The 19981-nt window shown below is 35.3% G+C and overlaps 2 protein-coding genes across 9 annotated transcripts in view; both read left to right on the top strand.

The window, feature by feature from the left end:
* LOC127846559 (PHD finger protein 20-like) overlaps window positions 1–19981 on the top strand; it is a 254732-nt gene that overhangs the window by 48969 nt on the left and 185782 nt on the right. The window lies entirely within an intron of this gene.
* On the top strand, window positions 101–19661 carry LOC127846582 (valacyclovir hydrolase-like). The gene is made up of 8 exons (XM_052378010.1): window positions 101–278; window positions 869–925; window positions 3016–3116; window positions 6835–7001; window positions 12268–12421; window positions 13040–13171; window positions 16102–16225; window positions 18482–19661. Exons 1-8 carry the CDS (start codon window positions 181–183, stop codon window positions 18570–18572), a joined length of 924 nt encoding a protein of 307 aa, XP_052233970.1. The 5' UTR covers window positions 101–180; the 3' UTR covers window positions 18573–19661.

The following is a 19981-nucleotide window of genomic DNA, read 5'->3' as shown; positions in this document are numbered from 1 at the left end:
CTTTAACGCGAATTATATCAGTCAGTAAATAACTGGAAACTTGTCTGGATGGGACCATTAACGTTGAATTTTGTAACCGGTTTGACTAGTGTCCGAATTGACCTGGTATCGCTGACAGATAGGGTCAAGGCCGCGCAATTCTAAAACACAACAAGGTGAGCGGCCGGGCTAGCTGTAAAAATGCTGCAGAAATCCGCTAGTGTCTTCATTCGGGGAGCTGTCCGGTGTTTCCACACAAGCTGTTTGAACATGGGCGCCAAAGAATACCGCGACCCGAGGTTTACTTTATAAGAAACAATTTTATAAGCGGTGACGTTTCGTTCCAAGATATCAATGTCAAGGCCAAACGTGTTTATAAACAGAAAACTTAGATGTTTTTTTGTAATTTACCAGAAACAGTCATTTACTTGACAATTGTTTTTAGTTACAATGTGTGCCTTTAAGGTGTTTGCATGGGACCTGTACATTGATTTTCAGGAGATCTTGCGCGCATGCGGGGTATTGCAACAAGTGAAATTGTCTTTAGTTTTAACCATTTCATTTTAAATATGTTGAATCAACACCTTTAAGTGCAACGTCGTGTTTGATTTCTGGGAAAAAATGAGATTTTATATAACAGATTTTAAGAAAGCCATTAAACATCATGGACTTGGGATGGAACTGTGGACCTACCAGTCTCAAGGCAAACATTTTGGAACTTGTTCCAGGGAGGTGAACATATACCATGGCACTAAAAAGCTAGCCCCACTGCAAGGCTTAAAAAGTGACAAGTCAATCACAACCGTTTGATCTTTTTTTTTTATGTTTAACATTTACAATAAGCAAACATTTATCTTGCTCAAGAATTCTTGTATATTTATGTTTACAGATTTTTCACCTTGTATCAACATGCCAAGTCAAGACTTCTTGATGATCAGAGGAAAAGGTAACTGATTTCAATATATGGGCCGTGCTCTGTAAAAATGGAGTTAAATGCATGTGGGTAAAGTGTCGTCCCAGATTAGCCTGTGCAGTTTGCACAGCCTAATGAGGGATAACACTGTCGGCTTTTATGATAGTTTTCGTTAATAAAAAGTCTCTTCTTAGCAAAAATCCAGTTTAGGTGGAAAGTGTTGTCCCTGATTAGCCTCTGAAGACTTCTTTTTGTTAAAAAAAAATATGGTACAATTTTTTAGTTTGGAGCATAGATTTTTAGGTACACAGCTTGTACTTTACCTTGTAAGGTGTAATACAGGGTTAGGAAATTGACACTCTGAACCTTCTTCACTATTTTGGGAAATGGTTTCCTCTTGCTGCATATGCAAACGGAAGAATGCGAACTAAATTGTTGTTGCTTTTTGCATGTTAATCTTTTTTAGGACAAAATGATTGATACAACATATTTGTTATTATGTCTAATTAAAAGGTGTATAGGTGCAATAATATATGCTTACTGGTCGATCTTAAAAGTAAAAGTGTCACATCTTACAGAATGTTTCCATCCAAATATTATAAAACAATTCTGTGACAAGTTGGATGCGGTGCAACAACATGATTTTCAAGCCTTTGAAGCCCTAGGGAAACTTGAATTAACTGTGATGAGGAAAGGATGAATATTCCATCGGCATTCAGTTGTTTTTTTTTCTTGTTTTTATTTTTGTTTTTTTATACCACATTTATATAGCGTCCTTTTCATACTCGAGATGTGCGTTCATAGGCGCTTTACAGTTTTTCCCTGATCACTGGGTCATAAGTCGTCCGTTAACATCTTGGCGCATTATGCAGCCATGGCACATTGGCTTATTTCCCTCACAGGTACCCATTTATACACCTGGGTGGAGAGGAGCAGATGTGGGATAAATTTCTTGCTCAAGGAAATTCCAGTGGTCAGGGCGGGATTCGAACCCCGGACCTCTCGATCCCTACGCCAGCGTCCTACCATTAGACCACTACTCCCACAGTTCTTGATGGGCCAATCTGTAATCGCAGCCATGAGTTAACATACATTCTAATAGATACCTATTTAGTGCACTTTCAATTGATATAATGTGTTATAAAGATTTTCTCTGAAAGTAAATATTTTTAGATTGTGTCATTTAGTGACTGACACAACGCTCTTTTAAAACAGGTAATACAACTGACTTTATTTTGATAGAAAATCTTTAAACCTCTTGGGCAAGTTAAGGGAGTGTAATATTGTTTCCAGTCTTACCTCAAACAGACTACTTCGTTCATAAAAAAGTCACTTAATGACACAATCTAAGAATATTAACTGGCAGTAAATAATGTGTTTTATCCTGTCACTTGCCTTTAAATCAGCCCGATAACCAGGTAACCAAATATCCCAAAAGATATTAGGCTAGATGACCACGTGCCCTCGAATATCTGTCAGTTGCTCTCCGTGCATGCGCACGCCTGTACTATTTTCTATTAATAAAATATACTTGTTTTCAATTTTAAAAAAACGACAAAATACATGTAAAGCACTGTTTGTTTAAACATTATTATTTTAACAGCATAATTTCGTCTTTGTGTATTGAATTAATAACGATTGACTCGATTTATGTGTTGTTTAACAAGATGGAAGCTAGCCTTAGCGTTTTGCATGACGTGACGTAACATTGTTTTTGTTCGCGCGTGTTTTTTCCCATATTTAATATTTAAACACAAAATACTAGAAAACTAGATATTTTAGAAACATTTCAACCAATGTGACAGGATAAATAAAATAATAGGTTGGTGACGTGGATGGAGAATGGTTATCTGGCTCGTCGGAGGATCTTATCGGGTTCGCCTTCGTCTCACCCGATAACTTCCTCCGACTTGCCAGATAACCATTCTCCATCCACGTCACCAACCTATTATTCTCTATTTACATGCTATAATGAATATGTAAATAATTTAGCAGTTATAGAAATTAGATGCTATTACAACATACCAATACTAAGTATAACAGGATATTTTTAATACAATTCTATTTCAAGAGTTCTATTGCCAATGAAAGAAAGAAATCTGCAAAATTACTTACCTTTTCAGCGGCGTATTGTCACATAAGATGGAGGTGAAGGGAGTTAGGCTCCACTTTGAAATGACTGGGGATGGAGATCATTATGTTTTAATGATACCAGGAGCTCTTGGTAAATATTTTAACCCTTAAAACTGAAATGACATTTTTAGCTTATCTATTTTTTGAAAAAAAATTATGAGCTATTGTCATCACCTTGGCGTCTGCGTCGGCGTCCGGTTAAGTTTTGCGTTTAGGTCTACTTTTCTCAGAAAGTATCAATGCTATTGCATTCAAACTTGGTACACTTACTTACTATCATGAGGGGACTGGGCAGGCAAAGTTAGATAACTCTGGCATGCATTTTGACTAAATTATGTGCCCTTTTTATACTTAGAAAATTGAAAATGTTGGTTAAGTTTTGCGTTTAGGTCCACTTTTTAGCCGGATTTTTTTCGAAAAAATCTCGGCTTATAGATTGATGTTGTCGGGCGGGCGGGCGGGGGGGGCGGGGCGGGGGGGCGGGCGGGCGGGCGGCGTGCTCGAAAATGTTAAAGTTCTTATTTCATGGTATAACTTTGGTATGCTTGGACCTAGAATCTTCAAACTTGACATGAAAGTTGGCCAGGATTAACAGATGACCACTGGTCATTTCAAGGTCATTCATTTGAAGGTCAAGGTCACTGTGACCTTCAATATAAAAAATGTTAAAGTTGTTATAACTTTGGTATGCTTGGACCTAGAGTCTTGAAACTTGACATGAAGGTTGGCCATAACTAGTTAGTAACCACTGGTCATTTCAAGGTCATTCATTTGAAGGTCAAGGTCACTGTGACCTTGAATGTAAAAATGTTAAAGTTCTTATTTCATGGTATAACTTTGGTATGCTTGGACCTAGAGTCTTCAAACTTGACATGAAGGTTGGCCAGGATTAACAGATGACCACTGGTCATTTCAAGGTCATTCATTTGAAGGTCAAGGTCACTGTGACCTTCAATATAAAAAATGTTAAAGTTGTTATAACTTTGGTATGCTTGGACCTAGAGTCTTGAAACTTGACATGAAGGTTGGCCATAACTAGTTAGTAACCACTGGTCATTTCAAGGTCATTCATTTGAAGGTCAAGGTCACTGTGACCTTGAATGTAAAAATGTTAAAGTTCTTATTTCATGGTATAACTTTGGTATGCTTGGACCTAGAGTCTTCAAACTTGACATGAAGGTTGGCCAGGATTAACAGATGACCACTGGTCATTTCAAGGTCATTCATTTGAAGGTGAAGGTCACTGTGACCTTCAATATAAAAATGTTAAAGTTGTTATAACTTTGGTATGCTTGGACCTAGAGTCTTGAAACTTGACATGAAGGTTGGCCAGAACTAGTAAGTAACCACTGGACATTTCAAGGTCATTCATTTGAAGGTCAAGGTCACTGTGACCTTGAATGTAAAAATGTTAAAGTTGTTATAACTTTGGTATGCTTGGACCTAGAGTCTTGAAACTTGACATGAAGGTTGGCCAGAACTAGAAAGTAACCACTGGACATTTCAAGGTCATTCATTTGAAGGTCAAGGTCACTGTGACCTTGAATGTAAAAATGTTAAAGTTCTTATTTCATGTTATAACTTTGGTATGCTTGTACCTAGAGTCTTCAAACTTGAAATAAAGATTGGCCAGTACTTACATTTCATTTTGACCTTTGAACAATATTTCAGTAATTTAAGTATTGCATTGACAAAAACACGAAAGGTACTTTCCTTTCATTTAAATCAAAAATCCGGCTTCAATGCGGTCATCTCCGACCGCGGAACTCTTGTTTCAGAAAGTATCAATGCTATTGCATTCAAACTTGGTACACTTACTTACTATCATGAGGGGACTGGGCAGGCAAAGTTAGATAACTCTGGTGTGCATTTTGACAGAATTATGTGCCCTTTTTATACTTAGAAAATTGAAAATTTTGGTTAAGTTTTGTGTTTAGGTCCATTTTATTCCTCAAGTATCAAAGCTATTGCTTTCATACTTGCAACACTTACTAACTATCATAAGGGGACTGTGCAGGCAAAGTAATGTAACTCTGACTGGCATTTTGACAGAATTATGTGCCCTTTTTATACTTAGAAAATTGAAAATTTGGTTAAGTTTTGTGTTTAGGTCCACTTTATTCCTACAGTATCAAAGCTATTGCTTTCATACTTGCAACACTTATTAACTATCATAAGGGGACTGTGCAGGCAAAGTTATGTAACTCTGACTGGCATTTGGACGGAATTATGGGCCCTTTATACTTAGAAAATTGAAAATTTGGTTCAGTTTTGTGTTTTGGTCCACTTTACCCCTAAATTATCATAGATATTGCTTTCATACTTGGAACACTCGCAAACTATCATAAGGGTACAGTAAAAGGACAAGTTGCATAACTCTGGATGTCATTTTTATGGAATTATGGCCCTTTTTTGACTTAGTAAATTTGAATATATGGTTAAATTTTGTGTTTCGATCCACTTTACTTCTTAAGTATCAAGGCTATTGCTTTCAAACTTCAAATACTTTCATGCTATCATGAGGTTACTGTACCTGGCAAGTTGAATTTTACTTTGACCTTTGAATGACCTTGACTCTCAAGGTCAAATTATTAAATTTTGCTAAAATTTCCATAACTTCTTTATTTATGATTAGATTTGATTGATACTTTGACAAAACTACTCTTACCTGACATACCACAATATACTCCACCCAAACCATCCCCCGTGCCCCCCCCTCCCCCCCCCCCCCCCGATTTTTTTTTTTTAAGATCATCTCACAAATGACCACCACATCCTCACACTATACCCCCCACCCACCCCCAATTTTTTTTATAAACGGTTAAAAAACACAACTATTTATTTTTATTATTTTATGTTTGAAATACCCTCCAACCGTCGCACCCAAGAATCACCCCCCACCCCCCCTCCCCCAACCCGAATCCCCCCCTATTTTTTTTTTTTTTTTTTTTTTTTTTTTTTTTAAATCATCTCACAAATTACCACCACACCCTCACACTATACCCCCCCCCCCCCCCACCTCACCCCCCTCCCCATTTTTTTTTTTTTTTTTTTTTTAAGATCATCTCACAAATTACCACCACACCCTCACACTATACCCCCCCCCCCACCCACCTCACCCCCCAAATTTATTTTTTTTTTGAAACGGTTAAAAAACACAAACATTTATTTTTATTATTTTATGTTTGAAATACCGTCCAACCATCACACCAAAGAATCCCCCCAACCCCCCCCACCATACCCCCCCCCCCTCCCGAATTTTTTAATTTTTTTGCATTTTTTTCGCATTTTTGGAAGATAATGTAATAAATGTCCACACCCCCACACTATACACCCCTCTTCACTCCACCCCTCCCTCCTTTGTGATTAAAAATGAGAGTCCCTTCACCTTTAAAAAGAAAATAGATGAGCGGTCTGCACCCGCAAGGCGGTGCTCTTGTTAGCAGTTGTTGTCTATTGTAAATAAAAAGTGAGAGGCATTTATAGTTACTGGCAATTATGTTTACATATTACTATATCCTTTCAATAACAAGCATAAGATGGGTGAATGTTTTTTATTAGAGCATAATTGCTCATGTTAATTGCTTTTTAAAGATGGAATGGACTTTAAAAGGTAAGCACACGAAAACCAGTGGACTTTATAGATGAGACTGTAAGATATATTGGTTAAATGATCACACCACTATGTTTGTTATAAGTTAGCACATACACACTTATGATTAAGCTACTGGAGTATTTAATATTTTAATTAGATAGAAATATACCAGCACAATACACATCCAAGAGATATAATTTGCCACGGTTTTAAGGATCCACAAGAACTGACTATACTCACCAGATGCGGACGTTCAACAAGCATGACTTCACACTGGTAGCGGTGGATCCCCGTGGTTACGGGCAGAGTATTCCCCCTGTGCGTGATTGGCCTCTGGAGTTCCTACAGAGGGATGCTGATGATGTTATGGAATTAATCAGGGTACAAAAATGTTCACTGTAATCATATTGGGGTTTCTAGATTCTAAGGTTTAAACGTGAATACTGTTTTATAACAGTCCCTTAAGTAATATTTAAGAGAATACAAGTAGGTTAGCATACTTTTTTATGCCCCCTTTCGAAGAAAAGGGGGCATATAGTGATCGGACTGTCTATCCGTCTGTCTGTCCATCTTTCCGTCCCACTTTGCGTTTAGGTTTTGAAAAATGCTCATAATTTCTATGTCCCTTGAGATATAACCTTCATGTTTGGTATGCATGTGTATATGACAAGGCCTTTCCATACGCACACAAATTTTTACCCCTGTGACCTTGACCTTGAACTTAGGGTCCGCGTTTAGGTTTTGAAATCTGCATTTAGGTTTTGAAAAATGCTCATAACTTCTATGTCCCTTGAGATATAACCTTCATATTTGGTATGCATGTGTATATGGACAAGGCCTTTCCATACGCACAAAAAAATTTACCCCTGTGACCTTGATCTTGAACTTAGGGTCCGCATTTGGTTTCGAAATCTGTGTTTAGGTTTTGAAAAATGCTCATAAATTCTATGTCCCTTGAGATATAACCCTCATATTTGGTATGCATGTGTATATGGACAATGCCTTTCTATACACACAAAACTTTTTACCCCTGTGACCTTGACTTTGAACTTAGGGTCCGCGCTTTGGTTTTGAAATCTGCGTTTAAGTTTCAAAAAATGCTCATAACTTCTATGTCCCTTGAGATATAACCTTCATATTTGGTATGCATGTGTACATGGACAAGGCCTTTCCATAAACACAAAAATATTGACCCCTATGACCTTGACCTTGAAGTTAGAGTCCGCGTTTAGGTTTCGAAATCTGCGTTTAGGTTTTGAAAAATGCTCATAACTTCTATGTCCCTTGAGATATAACCTTCATATTTGGTATGCATGTGTATATGACAAGGCCTTTCCATACGCACACACATTTTTACCCCTGTGACCTTGAACTTAGGGTCCGAGTTTAGGTTTTCGAAATCTGCGTTTAGGTTTTGAAAAATGCTCATAACTTCTATGTCCCTTGAGATATAACCTTCATATTTGGTATGCATGTGTATATGGACAAGGCCTTTCCATACGCACAAAAAATTGTACCCCCTTAGACCTTAAGGTAGCGCACCTCTAATGGGCACATATCCAAATATAATCTAATTAATTATTTTCTTAATCAGCATCATTTCACTGAACTACATGCAAATTTGTAGGTAGGCTTTCCATGCTTTTTAAAAAAATATACCGATTTTTGCAAAACCACCCCCACGCTCGGCTTTTGTCCAGTTTATTTTCACCCCTGGGGTATATAAAAGTTCTATAATTCATTCAAATTTCCAAATATGGGCATGCAGTTGGTGTGTACAGATGCTGTAAAGGTGTTTAAAGTTTAAACAAGATGAAATAAGTATTCTTTTACAGACATTTATTTTTTACAAATTTTTATCTATGAAAGAGCGCCATGAAATTTAAGTGATTTCAGCCAAGTAAAAATTGGGTCGGTTAAAAACAAAGTGTCATAAAATTCAAAATAGTATCATTTAAGTCATATTTTAAACTTAGTTTTTATAGAAACACTATATACAGCAATAATACCAAGAACTAGACAGATTTACCGTTTACTTTTTGAAATAAAAATAAAAATGCAACATACATGGTTTGTATTTTCAACAGTAAATCACCCAATTTCGCCATAACGTTGTTTTAATTTTAATAATTGAAGAATGTGCATAAAAAAGTATACGTCGTCGGCAGGATTCGAACCTGCGCGGGAATATCCCAAAATATTTCTAGTCTATCGCCTTAACCACTAGGCTACGGCACCTAATAGTAGGCTTTTCAACCTTCGAAGAAATCGCGGGAAATCATTAGAGGTGCGCTACCTTAACCTTGAACTTAGGGTCTGCGTTTAGGTTTCGAAATCTGCGTTTAGGTTTTGAAAAATGTTCATAACTTCTATGTCCCTTGAGATATAACCTTCATATTTGGTATGCATGTGTATATGGACAAGGCCTTTCCATACACACAAAACTTTTTTTCCCCTGTGACCTTGACCTTGAACTTAGGGTCCGCGTTTAGGTTTCGAAATTTGCATTAAAGTTTCGAAAAAAGCTCATAACTTCTATCAAGCGTTTATAGGGGGCATAAGTCATCCTATGGTGACAGCTCTTGTTTATTTCTTCTTTAAATTTTGTAATTAAAAAGAATATCTTGAATACCGGAATACTATACTAGTCTTCTGCTTAAACAAAACATACTATATGCATCTTCACTGGGGTTCAACCAGGGAAATCAAAGTCAATTATTATGAATTGTATTGCAATTTTAATAAGTTTGGTTGAAGTTTGTTTTTGCATTTTTCAAAGTGAGCTGTTTTTTCTTAAGTAATAAAGTTGTGAACATTTACTGTCCAAGACTCATAACTTTAACCAGCCTATAAGCATGAATATACAATCTTTTGTTTAAAAAAATGCATTTTGATGTTTGCATGCAAGATGAAATTCAGTTAAAGGTTGCATGCCTAATTACATATCTCTGTATCTACTACAGTTGTTCAATTAACACTTCTCACATATTACAAGATCAAGATGCAAAGTAACATGCCAAGGCCCATAACTCTGACCTGCCTCTTATTGTACTTTGTGTACGTTGTGAAATTTCAAATTAAGGTTTGCATATAACAACTCCTATCTCTAATGGAATGCAGATCTATCATGGGGTTGCAATTTGTGCCAGTTTGGTTAAAGTTATGGTCACTGTTGCCTACATTGTAAATAGATAAACAGTTAATGCTGACTAACTTAGTTGGGATTGAGATAATTGTGCTGATTTTTGTGTGTAATTAGGTTATAGGCTGATCTAGCAAGGGTTTAGGTTTTGGGCCAGTGGGGTCAAGATCACTGTTACTAAAAATAGAAAAAAAAGTTTCTGCTCAATAACTTATGTTTGGATGGAGATATTGTTTATTACTTTGCTTGTAGGTAGCTTTCATGCAGATCAATTGTGAAATGGTATTAGGGGCCTGTTTGGTGAATGTCATTATTGCTCAAACATAGAAAAAAAGGTTTCCTCTCAATACCTTGACTTTGAATGGAGGTATTATGCTGTAATTGTGTTCCTTAAGTAGCTTAGATGCAAACCTTTCTTTGGAAGTTAATTAAATTCAACTATAATTATGGTAAAAAATGATAATCTAGTTTCTTGGCAAGGTCACAATTCTGGTTTTATTTAATAAATTCTCAGCTTTAGGTTTACATATACAACATACTATAGACAATCAACATCAAATATGTCTTTGTGGTCATTATACATGTTTCAAGTATTGAGAGATAATGTATATTATACTTTCAAAGCAGAAGAATTGTCTTGTGACAGCTCTTTTTAAGATTGCTCTTGGACTGCTAAACAGTAGTTCTTGCTAATAATAATAATAATCAAAAAATTTGTTTCATAAGTAAATCTGTTAACACAATGCATACATATTTTGTGTCTAACTAGAAACTGGGTATAGAGAAGGTGTCCATATTTGGTATGCATGTGTATATGGACAAGGCCTTTCCATACGCACAAAAAATTTTACCCCTGTGACCTTGACCTTGAAGTAAGAGTCCGCGTTAAGGTTTCGAAATCTGCGTCTAGGTTTTGAAAAATGCTCATAACTTCTATGTCCCTTGAGATATAACCTTCATATTTGGTATGCATGTGTATATGGACAAGGCCTTTCCATACGCACACAAATTTTGACCCCTGTGACCTTGACCTTGAACTTAGGGTCCGCGTTTAGGTTTCGAAATCTGCATTTAGGTTTCGAAAAAAGCTCATAACTTCTATCAAGCATTTATAGGGGGCATAAGTCATCCTATGGTGACAGCTCTTGTTTATTTCTTCTTTAAATTTTGTAATGAAAAAGAATATCTTGAATACCGGAATACTATACTAGTCTTTTACTTAAACAAAATATACTATATGCATCTACTCTGGGGTTCAACCAGGGAAATCAAAGTCAATTATTATGTATTGTATTGCAAATTTAATAACTTTGGTTGAAGTTTGTTTTTGCATTTTTCAAAGTGAGCTGTTTTTTCTTAAGTAATAAAGTTGTGAACATTTACTGTCCAAGACTCAAAACTTTAACCAGCCTATAAGCCTATATATGCAATCTTTTGTTTAAAAAAATGCATTTTGATGTTTGCATGCAAGATGAAATTCAGTTAAAGGTTGCATGCCTAATTACATATCTCTGTAACTACTACAGTTGTTCAATTAACACTTCTCACATATTACAAGATCAAGATGCAAAGTAACATGCCAAGGCCCATAACTCTGACCTGCCTCTTATTGTACTTTGTGTACGTTGTGAAAATTCAAATTAAGGTTTGCATATAACAACTCCTATCTCTAATGGAATGCAGATCTATCATGGGGTTGCAATTTGGGCCAGTTTGATTAAAGTTATGGTCACTTTTGCCTACATTGTAAATAGATAAACAGATAATGCTGACTAACTTAGTTGGGATTGAGATAATTGTGCTGATTTTTGTGTGTAATTAGGTAATAGGCTGATCTAGCAAGGGTTTAGGTTTTGGGCCAGTGGGGTCAAGATCACTGTAACTAAAAATAGAAATAAAGTTTCTGCTTAATAACTTATGTTTTGGATGGAGATATTGTTTATTACTTTGCTTGTAGGTAGCTTTCATGCAGATCAATTGTGAAATGGTATAAGGGGCCTGTTTGGTGAATGTCATTATTGCTCAAACATAGAAAAAAAGGTTTCCTCTCAATACCTTGACTTTGAATGGAGGTATTATGCTGTAATTGTGTTCCTTAAGTAGCTTAGATGTAAACCTTTCTTTCGAAGTTAATTCAATTCAGCTATAATTATGGTAAAAAATGATAATCTAGTTTCTTGGCAAGGTCACAATTCTGGTTTTATTTAATAAATTCTCAGCTTTAGGTTTACATATACAACATACTATAGACAATCAACATCAAATATGTCTTTGTGGTCATTATATGTGTATAAAGTATTGAGAGATAATGTATATTATACTTCCAAAGCAGAGAGATAATGTATATTATACTTCCAAAGCAGAAGAATTGTCTTGCGACAGCTCTTCTTAAGATTGCTCTTGGACTGCTAAACAGTAGTTCTTGCTATTAATAATAATAATCAAAAAAATTGTTTCATAAGTAAAGCTGTTAACACAATGCATACATATTTTGTTGCTCACTAGAAACTGGGTATAGAGAAGGTGTCCATACTCGGCTGGAGTGATGGTGGGGTTGTGGGCATGATTGCTGCGGCCCAGCATCCCGACATTATCCACAAGCTGGTAATATGGGGAGCCAACGCCTACATCACAAAGAAAGACATGGAGGTCTTTCATGGTATCTAATATATAACATGCTTCATAAGAAAATGGGTCTTGTGCAATATGTGGCAGGCATAGCTCTTTTTCCAGCCTGCGCATCCCTGATCAGCCTGGTCAGGTTCGGTCTCATTTGAGGACAGTGTAGCTCCTGATCAGATTGCATCGATGGCCAGGCTGGTGTGGAGCTACATTGGTCGCAATTGTCACATTTCTGTGTTATTTATTGATTTTAAGGAAAGGCGATTTAAATCTTTGTGATTTTAGTACACACCTCAAGAGTTTTCCTCAATAGCTTTATAGTCTAGAAAAAACATCTGGTCAGAAACAAATGGTTCATTATCCAAATGTTTCCTTGATTTTTTGATGGAAGTCATTTCTAACAGATTTGATATCATTTTGAATAACACTATGTCAAATGCTTGGTACATTTAACTGGTTTTTTATAGTAAAAATAAATAAATACATAAACTTTCTATCACAGTTACATAGGAGTGAAACTTTTTTAGATAATAACCATTTCACAGATATTTACCAAAAATATAAAATTGTTCCATGCATTTCATGACATAATGAACTGAAAATTCAAGTTGTGTACATGTGATATAACTTAAATCTCAGCCTATTTATGTTTCAGGAATCAAAGATATCAAAAACTGGAGCGAGAGAATGAGGTCCCCATTTTTGTCCCTCTATGGAGAGAAATACTTCAGGGCGCAGTGGAGCAACTGGGTAGACGCTTACCAGAACTACTTCGACAAACGTAATGGTGAGTGACACCACCAATGTGGGAAATCATTGTACATTGCGAAGATTGAAATAAATTTGACAAAATACTTATTGCTTTTATACTAAAATAATGATCATTTGAGTTTTAAAAAATGTTACTGTTCAATATCAAAGTTCAAAGTCATGTGATTTTTCATAATGTCCATTTATTGATGACAGATCTACCTGATTGTACTCCATACATTACCAAAAGCACACATACCATAATAACTCTTGAGATTGTAGGGAAGCTTAAGTTTTAATAATCCTCATCTCCCCCCCCCCCCCCCCCCCCATTTGCATTTAATCAGAATTGTACCAATTTGCATTATTGCGTTAACACATCACAAATATTTTATCACATGATAATGGTCGTAAACAGGGATCATATTTTCCCGCAACATCAATCGGTCCGGATATAAATGGGAAAAGTATCCGAAAATGTATATCCGAAATCATGACAAATTACGTTAAAATATATACCATTGATTTTGCCATTCATGAAGGTGGTATAATACATGTACAAGTAAAATTTCCTTAGGCATTTTTTTTAACGGAACGAGTTTTCTCAACTGGTTTTATCATTTGGTATTTCATTGTTGTTTCGTGTGCTGTTTTATCAGATTTTTTTCATCGTTGTCAATATTATTAATCTGTGTAAGTCTATACCGATGTTTTTAATTGTTGTCGACTCGATAATAGCTTAAAAACATGTACTGAACCAAACAAATGTCTGTGCGTAGGTTGGCTACTGACAAAAACAACCAAATACCGTATTTAATAAATAATTTGTTGTCAAATAACCCACGGCCGATAGTTTAGATGCGCAGGGATTTAATCACGAGAGCGAAGCATTTGAAACCACGCATCTAATTTTCCGGTCGTGAGTTATTCAACAACAAAGTATAAAGTACACGAATTATTTCGATTCTAACACGGTTTTACTAAAGATTTATTCAATGTATATTATTTTCTTGTGTAGTATTTTATGTGAAGTTCCGCCCATAAAAATAACTTTCGGCTGTTCTGTCGATCAGATCCGCGACTTTCATTCATATTAAATTACCGGATTATTACGCTGGTGGAAAATGTATCGGCATGTTTTGTTTTTAGTTACAGCGCTGTTCACAAGTTTTTCGGCGTAAGCTGTTTTAAGCCAGCTTTTCACCTTAGCCTGACCTTTGTGAGCGTCCAATAGAATTCAAATAAAACTTCCCGCGGCCAAGTACAGATGAATACACTTCATTGACTGCATTGGCTGATTTGAGAATACGACCAGCACATTGGAAACATGTCCGCGTCTTTGTAACACTGTTTTACTGCGTGTTAAGCATGAAACAATTTTATATCTAATGAAAAGGCTTTATAGATAGAACAGTTATACACTCAATCTCGACATCAATACAGTTTGTGCGTCCACCTTTTATTTTCAGAAGATTGTCAGCGCGAGAACGTTTGCACTTAAAGGCTATTTTCTCATATTTAGTACTAACTTCCATATTCCTGTCAACATGTTAACATGTTAAAGTATAGAGAGCAGTGGAAGCGAAGACTCACTTTAATGTATTGCATTTCAACTCGCGAGGTATATCGGGTCAAATTGCGGCCACTGTTTGTGAATGTCAGAGTTTACATACAGGTCATCGCTGCGTCTCAACCCTATGTGCTGATCGGAGTTCGCGGCCAGGAAAATAATCATAACATAATAAAGACGCTATAGCGTGAACTAGGTGAACTGGAATTTTCTTTAGACCAGACAGATGTTAAATGAATAATAATAGATTCTTAATGTGTTTTACAACAATACCATGATAAATATTGTTTTTAATTAATTTAACAAGAATTATGCCATCATATTGACTAATGAATTAAGCATGAGCGCAATGATTCTCGATACTGTTAATAATCGAATCAAATAGCAATGCCAGACAAACCACTAAAACAGGTTTGTTCGAAGAACGCGCGTATAAATATTTAAAATATATACGGATACTTCGCGTGTGGCCGGTTGACTCATATGTATTAATTTCACTTCCATTCTTCTTTTGGTTTTCTGTTTTGTAATCTATATGTTTATGACCAGCAATATGTAATAATGTAAAATAAGCCGCGAAACCTCCGCGTATCATCCCGTACTGCGTTTGCTGCAGCTAAGAACTGCACAGAAAAAGACATTCGCTATCTTTGATCTCATTCATTGAAGTCTTTACCTTTCATTAACTGCAACCACAATCAACGCCGTATATCTTTTTTTAAAGATATTTCTTGTTGATTCTTGGTCTGACGCGCAATAAACCGGTCCTGACCGGTTTAGAGACTGCAGCGAATGGTTATCACACCTAATCGAGATAAGAAGGTCATTAGGGTGTTAGCATGTACACTGTGTATTGGATTTCATGACATGGGAATTTTAATAGCAAACAGAATCGGACCGACTGTTTGGGATTTTCAATCGGTCTTTCATGACCCCAATCGGTCTAGGACCGACAAAACCGAAAAAAAAAAGATCCCTGGTCATAAATCTGTTAGATAAATTCAAGCAGTCAGTGTATCGTTAAATATGCTTATTTGGGTTGTTAATAGGATTGTGTACCGGTTTGTCAATAAGTGCCTATTAACAGTTCAGATATCTAAGACTATAATTATGCTTCTGTTCATAAAGTTAGGTGAGGCAAATAGTCTCTATTTTTTGCGCCATTAAAAGATTTTGAAGACAATTATTCCAGAACAAGCAACCAAATCATTTTAAAATCAACAAGCATAAGTGCTACACAGGAAATTGACTTAACTATCTTAAATAAGCATAACAGCCAAGCTAAAATAAATAATTTTAACAAAGAATGTTAGTAAAATGCGTATAAGAAGAAAAATATTTTAACACATGCAGTAACAGAATTAAAAAATTCAATGCTTTATTTGTATGTTTTCAAGGTGATATTTGCATCGCTGAGGTGGAGAAAATCAGAGCAAAGACGTTGATTGTTCATGGCATGAAGGACCCACTGGTGCCTTTGGAGCACCCAGACTTCCTGCATCAGAACATCAAGGGATCCAAGTGAGTACAGCTACACGTTTGATGCAATCCTTATAATATTATTTATTCTAATAATAATACAACTAGTCATCCTGTGTGTCATCCTAATACACCTATGTTCCATACTAGCTAGCCTGTATGCCATCCTATTAAGCCTGTGTACCATTATATTAAATCAGAGTGCCATCATAATTACATGTTGTGCCATACTTATAAGCCTGTACACCAAACAAATTAGCCTGAGTGTCATCATAATTAGCATGTACAGCATCATAATTAGCATGTGAACCATCCTAATTAACTCTTTACCATCCTAGTTATTGTATGTTACATTCTTATTAGTCTTTATGGCATACTTATAAGTCTGTATTCCATTCTTATTTGTCTGTAACCCATACAGATTAGTCTATAATCCATACTTATAAGTCTGTATTCCATTCTTATTTGTCTGTAATCCATACTGATTAGTCTATAATCCATAATTATTAGTCTGTATTCCATAATTATTAGTCTGTTATCCATACTTATTAGTCTGTAATCCATACTTATTAGTCTGTAATCCATACTTATTAAGCTGTAATCCATAATTATTACTCTGTAATCCGTACTTATTAAGCTGTAATCCATACTTATTAAGCCGTAATCCATACTTACTTGTCTGTAATCCATAATTATTAGTCTGTAATCCATACTTATTAATCTGTAATCCATACTTATTAGTCTATAACCCATACTTATTAGTCTATAGTCCATACTTATTAGTCTCAAATCCATACTTATTAGTCTCTTATCCATACTTATCAGTCTGTAATCCATACTTAGTAAGCTGTAATTCATACTTATTAGTCTCTAATCAATACATATTAGTCTGTAATCCATACTGATGTAATCCATACTTATTAGTCTCTAATCCATACTTATTAGTCTGTAATCCATACTTATTAGTCGGTAATCCATACTTATTAAGCTGTAATCCATACTTATAAGTCTCTAATCCATACTTATTAGTCTGTAATCCATACTTATTAGTCTGTAACCCATATGCATTAGTCTGTAATCCATACTTATTAAGCTGTAATCCATACTTATTAGTCTGTAATCCATACTTATTAGTCTGTAATCCATACTTATAAGTCTATAATCCATACTTATAAGTCTATAATCCATACTTATTAGTCTGTAATCCATACTTACCAGCCTTTATGCCATGTTTATAAGTCTGTATTCAATACTAATTAACCTATGTCTCATCCTAATTAGTTTTTTATGCCCCCAATGAGGGCATATAGTGATCAGACCGTCCTTCCGACTGTCTGTCCGTCTGTCCTTCCGTCACACTTTGCGTTTAGGTTTCGCGTTTAGGTTTCGAAAAATGCTCATAATTTCTATGTCGCTTCAGATAGCAACTTGATATTTGGCATGCATGTGCACCTCATGTAGCTGCACATTTTGAGTGGTGAAAGGTCAAGGTAAAGATCATCCTTTACGGTCAAAGGTCAAATATATGGCTTCAAAGTGGCGCAGAAGGGGCATTGTGTTTCTGACAATCACATCTCTTGTATAGTCATGTTATTTCTTTGAAAGTTACCAGTTCTTGCTGTAATCTTTGAGGTGTGACGAGTACTTGATTTCTTCTTAATTAAGAAAGGTCATTGCTGGTTCTAACTAATAGCTAATATATTCTAACAAGTTCAAAATAATAGCCATTCCATCCAAAACATGACTGGATAAAGACATTGATAAATTCTGATTATTTATAATGTGATAATCTATGAACAAGTATTTTGTTTTGTGTCTGTAGAAATCACATGCTTTGTCTAACATTGTAACAAAATGCAAAATGTTATTAACTCCGCCTGCAAGGCGGTGTACTAATTGCTGTTTCAGAACAGACAATGATAAAAATTATTGGCGAAATTCGCTTTCATCTTTTGATCTAAGCCTTTATTGTTTTGAGTGAAGGGTCGTGTATGCTAGGTGACTTGATAAGCTTTTACAGCTGTCGATCACTTGCTGTGATTTCATAAATAATAAGTGTCTTCAGTGAATCTATGATACGTGTAAACAGAGAATTTTGAGGTGGAAAAGTTTTAAAAAAAGGCGATGTTGCAAAAAAAGCAGGCGAAAGCTTCTTCGCCTTGCTGTAATTTAAGGGCGATGTTTTTGTGTCCCAGGCGAAGTTATCGCCCACGTTGCCCTCACGGCTGAGCACTGTATAGATAAGCATTACATTTTTTTAACATATTTTGTCTAATTCAAACTTGTTTGCTGTTTCAGATTGTACATAATGCCGGAAGGAAAACACAATGTTCACCAAAAGTATCCACGGGAATTTAACTTTTTAGTTGAACACTTCCTTAAGCAGTGAAAATGTTAATGGCAGGACTTAAGCCAATAATCAATTCACAGTTTGTATTTTATGCATTTCACACATCGATGCATCTCAGCTATAAATGACTGTATGATTTTATGTCCAAGGTGTATATTGAATGCAAACACTCAGGAGATCATATATGCTAGACTTTCTGGAAAAATATGTAATTGCTTGAAGCAAAATGCTTGGACCTATTAATGTAATTGTTGACCTGTTGCATGGAAATTTCTAAGGTAAACCATAAGACAGAATATCAAATAGTTACAGTGGTATCTCAATACACAGACAACATTTTTATATTGTCTTTAGTATAAATGCTTATTTCTGCAACAATGGGAAGTAAACTGGTTGGTTTTGGTGTAAATTTGGTCATTATGAATTTCATTAATGTGGATAGCATTTAATTTAACTTTTTGTACTACCACACCGTCTTTTAGTACAGTTAAGTCTTTATAAAGGTGTTTATAAATATGACGATAATAACTTATAAATTTGGTTAAGGTATACTTTTTTTGTCATTAAAATTTGTACCGGTATTTGAATTGAGTTGGTGTTTAACTTATTTAATGATTATTATATTGATGACAAATTCCATCAAATAAAAATGCTTAAATATTTTCAATACTTTGAAATAATAAATATATACATATAACACGTTTAATGAAAATGTTCTGGAGCACATTCTAAGTCAACCTTTTTAGCTTATTGTAAACACTATGTGTAGGATACATGTGTTTTCAAAATTATCCATGAATTAATTAATATATAATGTTAATGTGTACCTTTTTCTTAGTCTATTTAAAAATACATTTAAAATATTTAATATAATATTTAAAAATACACTTTTTTAGCCGATCTGAGATGTCCCTTTAAACGTATAAAACTGTTAACAGAACAGAACTTTCCATATTTTGTTTGGTGCATGTATATACTGTGCATGGATTTGAAGAGGTTTATTTATATAATACCAGAAAAATATAACATATGATGTCGGCTTGTATTTTGGTATATTGTGCCATTGTTTTTTAAAGAACATGTACAGTTTTGACCTTATGGATTCAATAAATATTATAGAAAAATGCACCAAGTTGCCAGTCTATATGACTTAAGTTGTTTATCATTGTATTTGTATGCCACCCCCACCCACCCCCTACCCCATCGAAGAAGGTGGCATAAAGCAGTATCACTGTCCTTTTTGCACCCAACCTGCTATCCTGGGCCCGTATTCACCCCAAAAATTTGAGACTTAAGTCTTAGTATGATAAATCCAACAGTCTTAAGTCTTAAAATAAAGAGTATTCTTTAAATTGATATAGTCAAGAACTGCATGAGTTTTGAGTAAAACTTGGTATTAAACACCTCTATCTTTATAATTCTTCATGTAGAACATTTTGTTTATGACA

The sequence above is a fragment of the Dreissena polymorpha genome, chromosome 9 (genome assembly GCF_020536995.1).
Source record: "Dreissena polymorpha isolate Duluth1 chromosome 9, UMN_Dpol_1.0, whole genome shotgun sequence".
Classification (NCBI taxonomy): domain Eukaryota; kingdom Metazoa; phylum Mollusca; class Bivalvia; order Myida; family Dreissenidae; genus Dreissena; species Dreissena polymorpha.
This window is presented reverse-complemented; position numbering and strand designations above follow the sequence as displayed.

Coding starts and splice junctions, on each gene's coding strand:
- LOC127846582 (XM_052378010.1), top strand. CDS start 181: ATGCTGCAGAAATCCGCTAGTGTCTTCATTCGGGGAGCTGTCCGGTGT. Junction 926..3,015: donor CTTGATGATCAGAGGAAAAG/GTAACTGATTTC, acceptor TTACCTTTTCAG/CGGCGTATTGTCACATAAGA. Junction 13,172..16,101: donor CTACTTCGACAAACGTAATG/GTGAGTGACACC, acceptor TATGTTTTCAAG/GTGATATTTGCATCGCTGAG.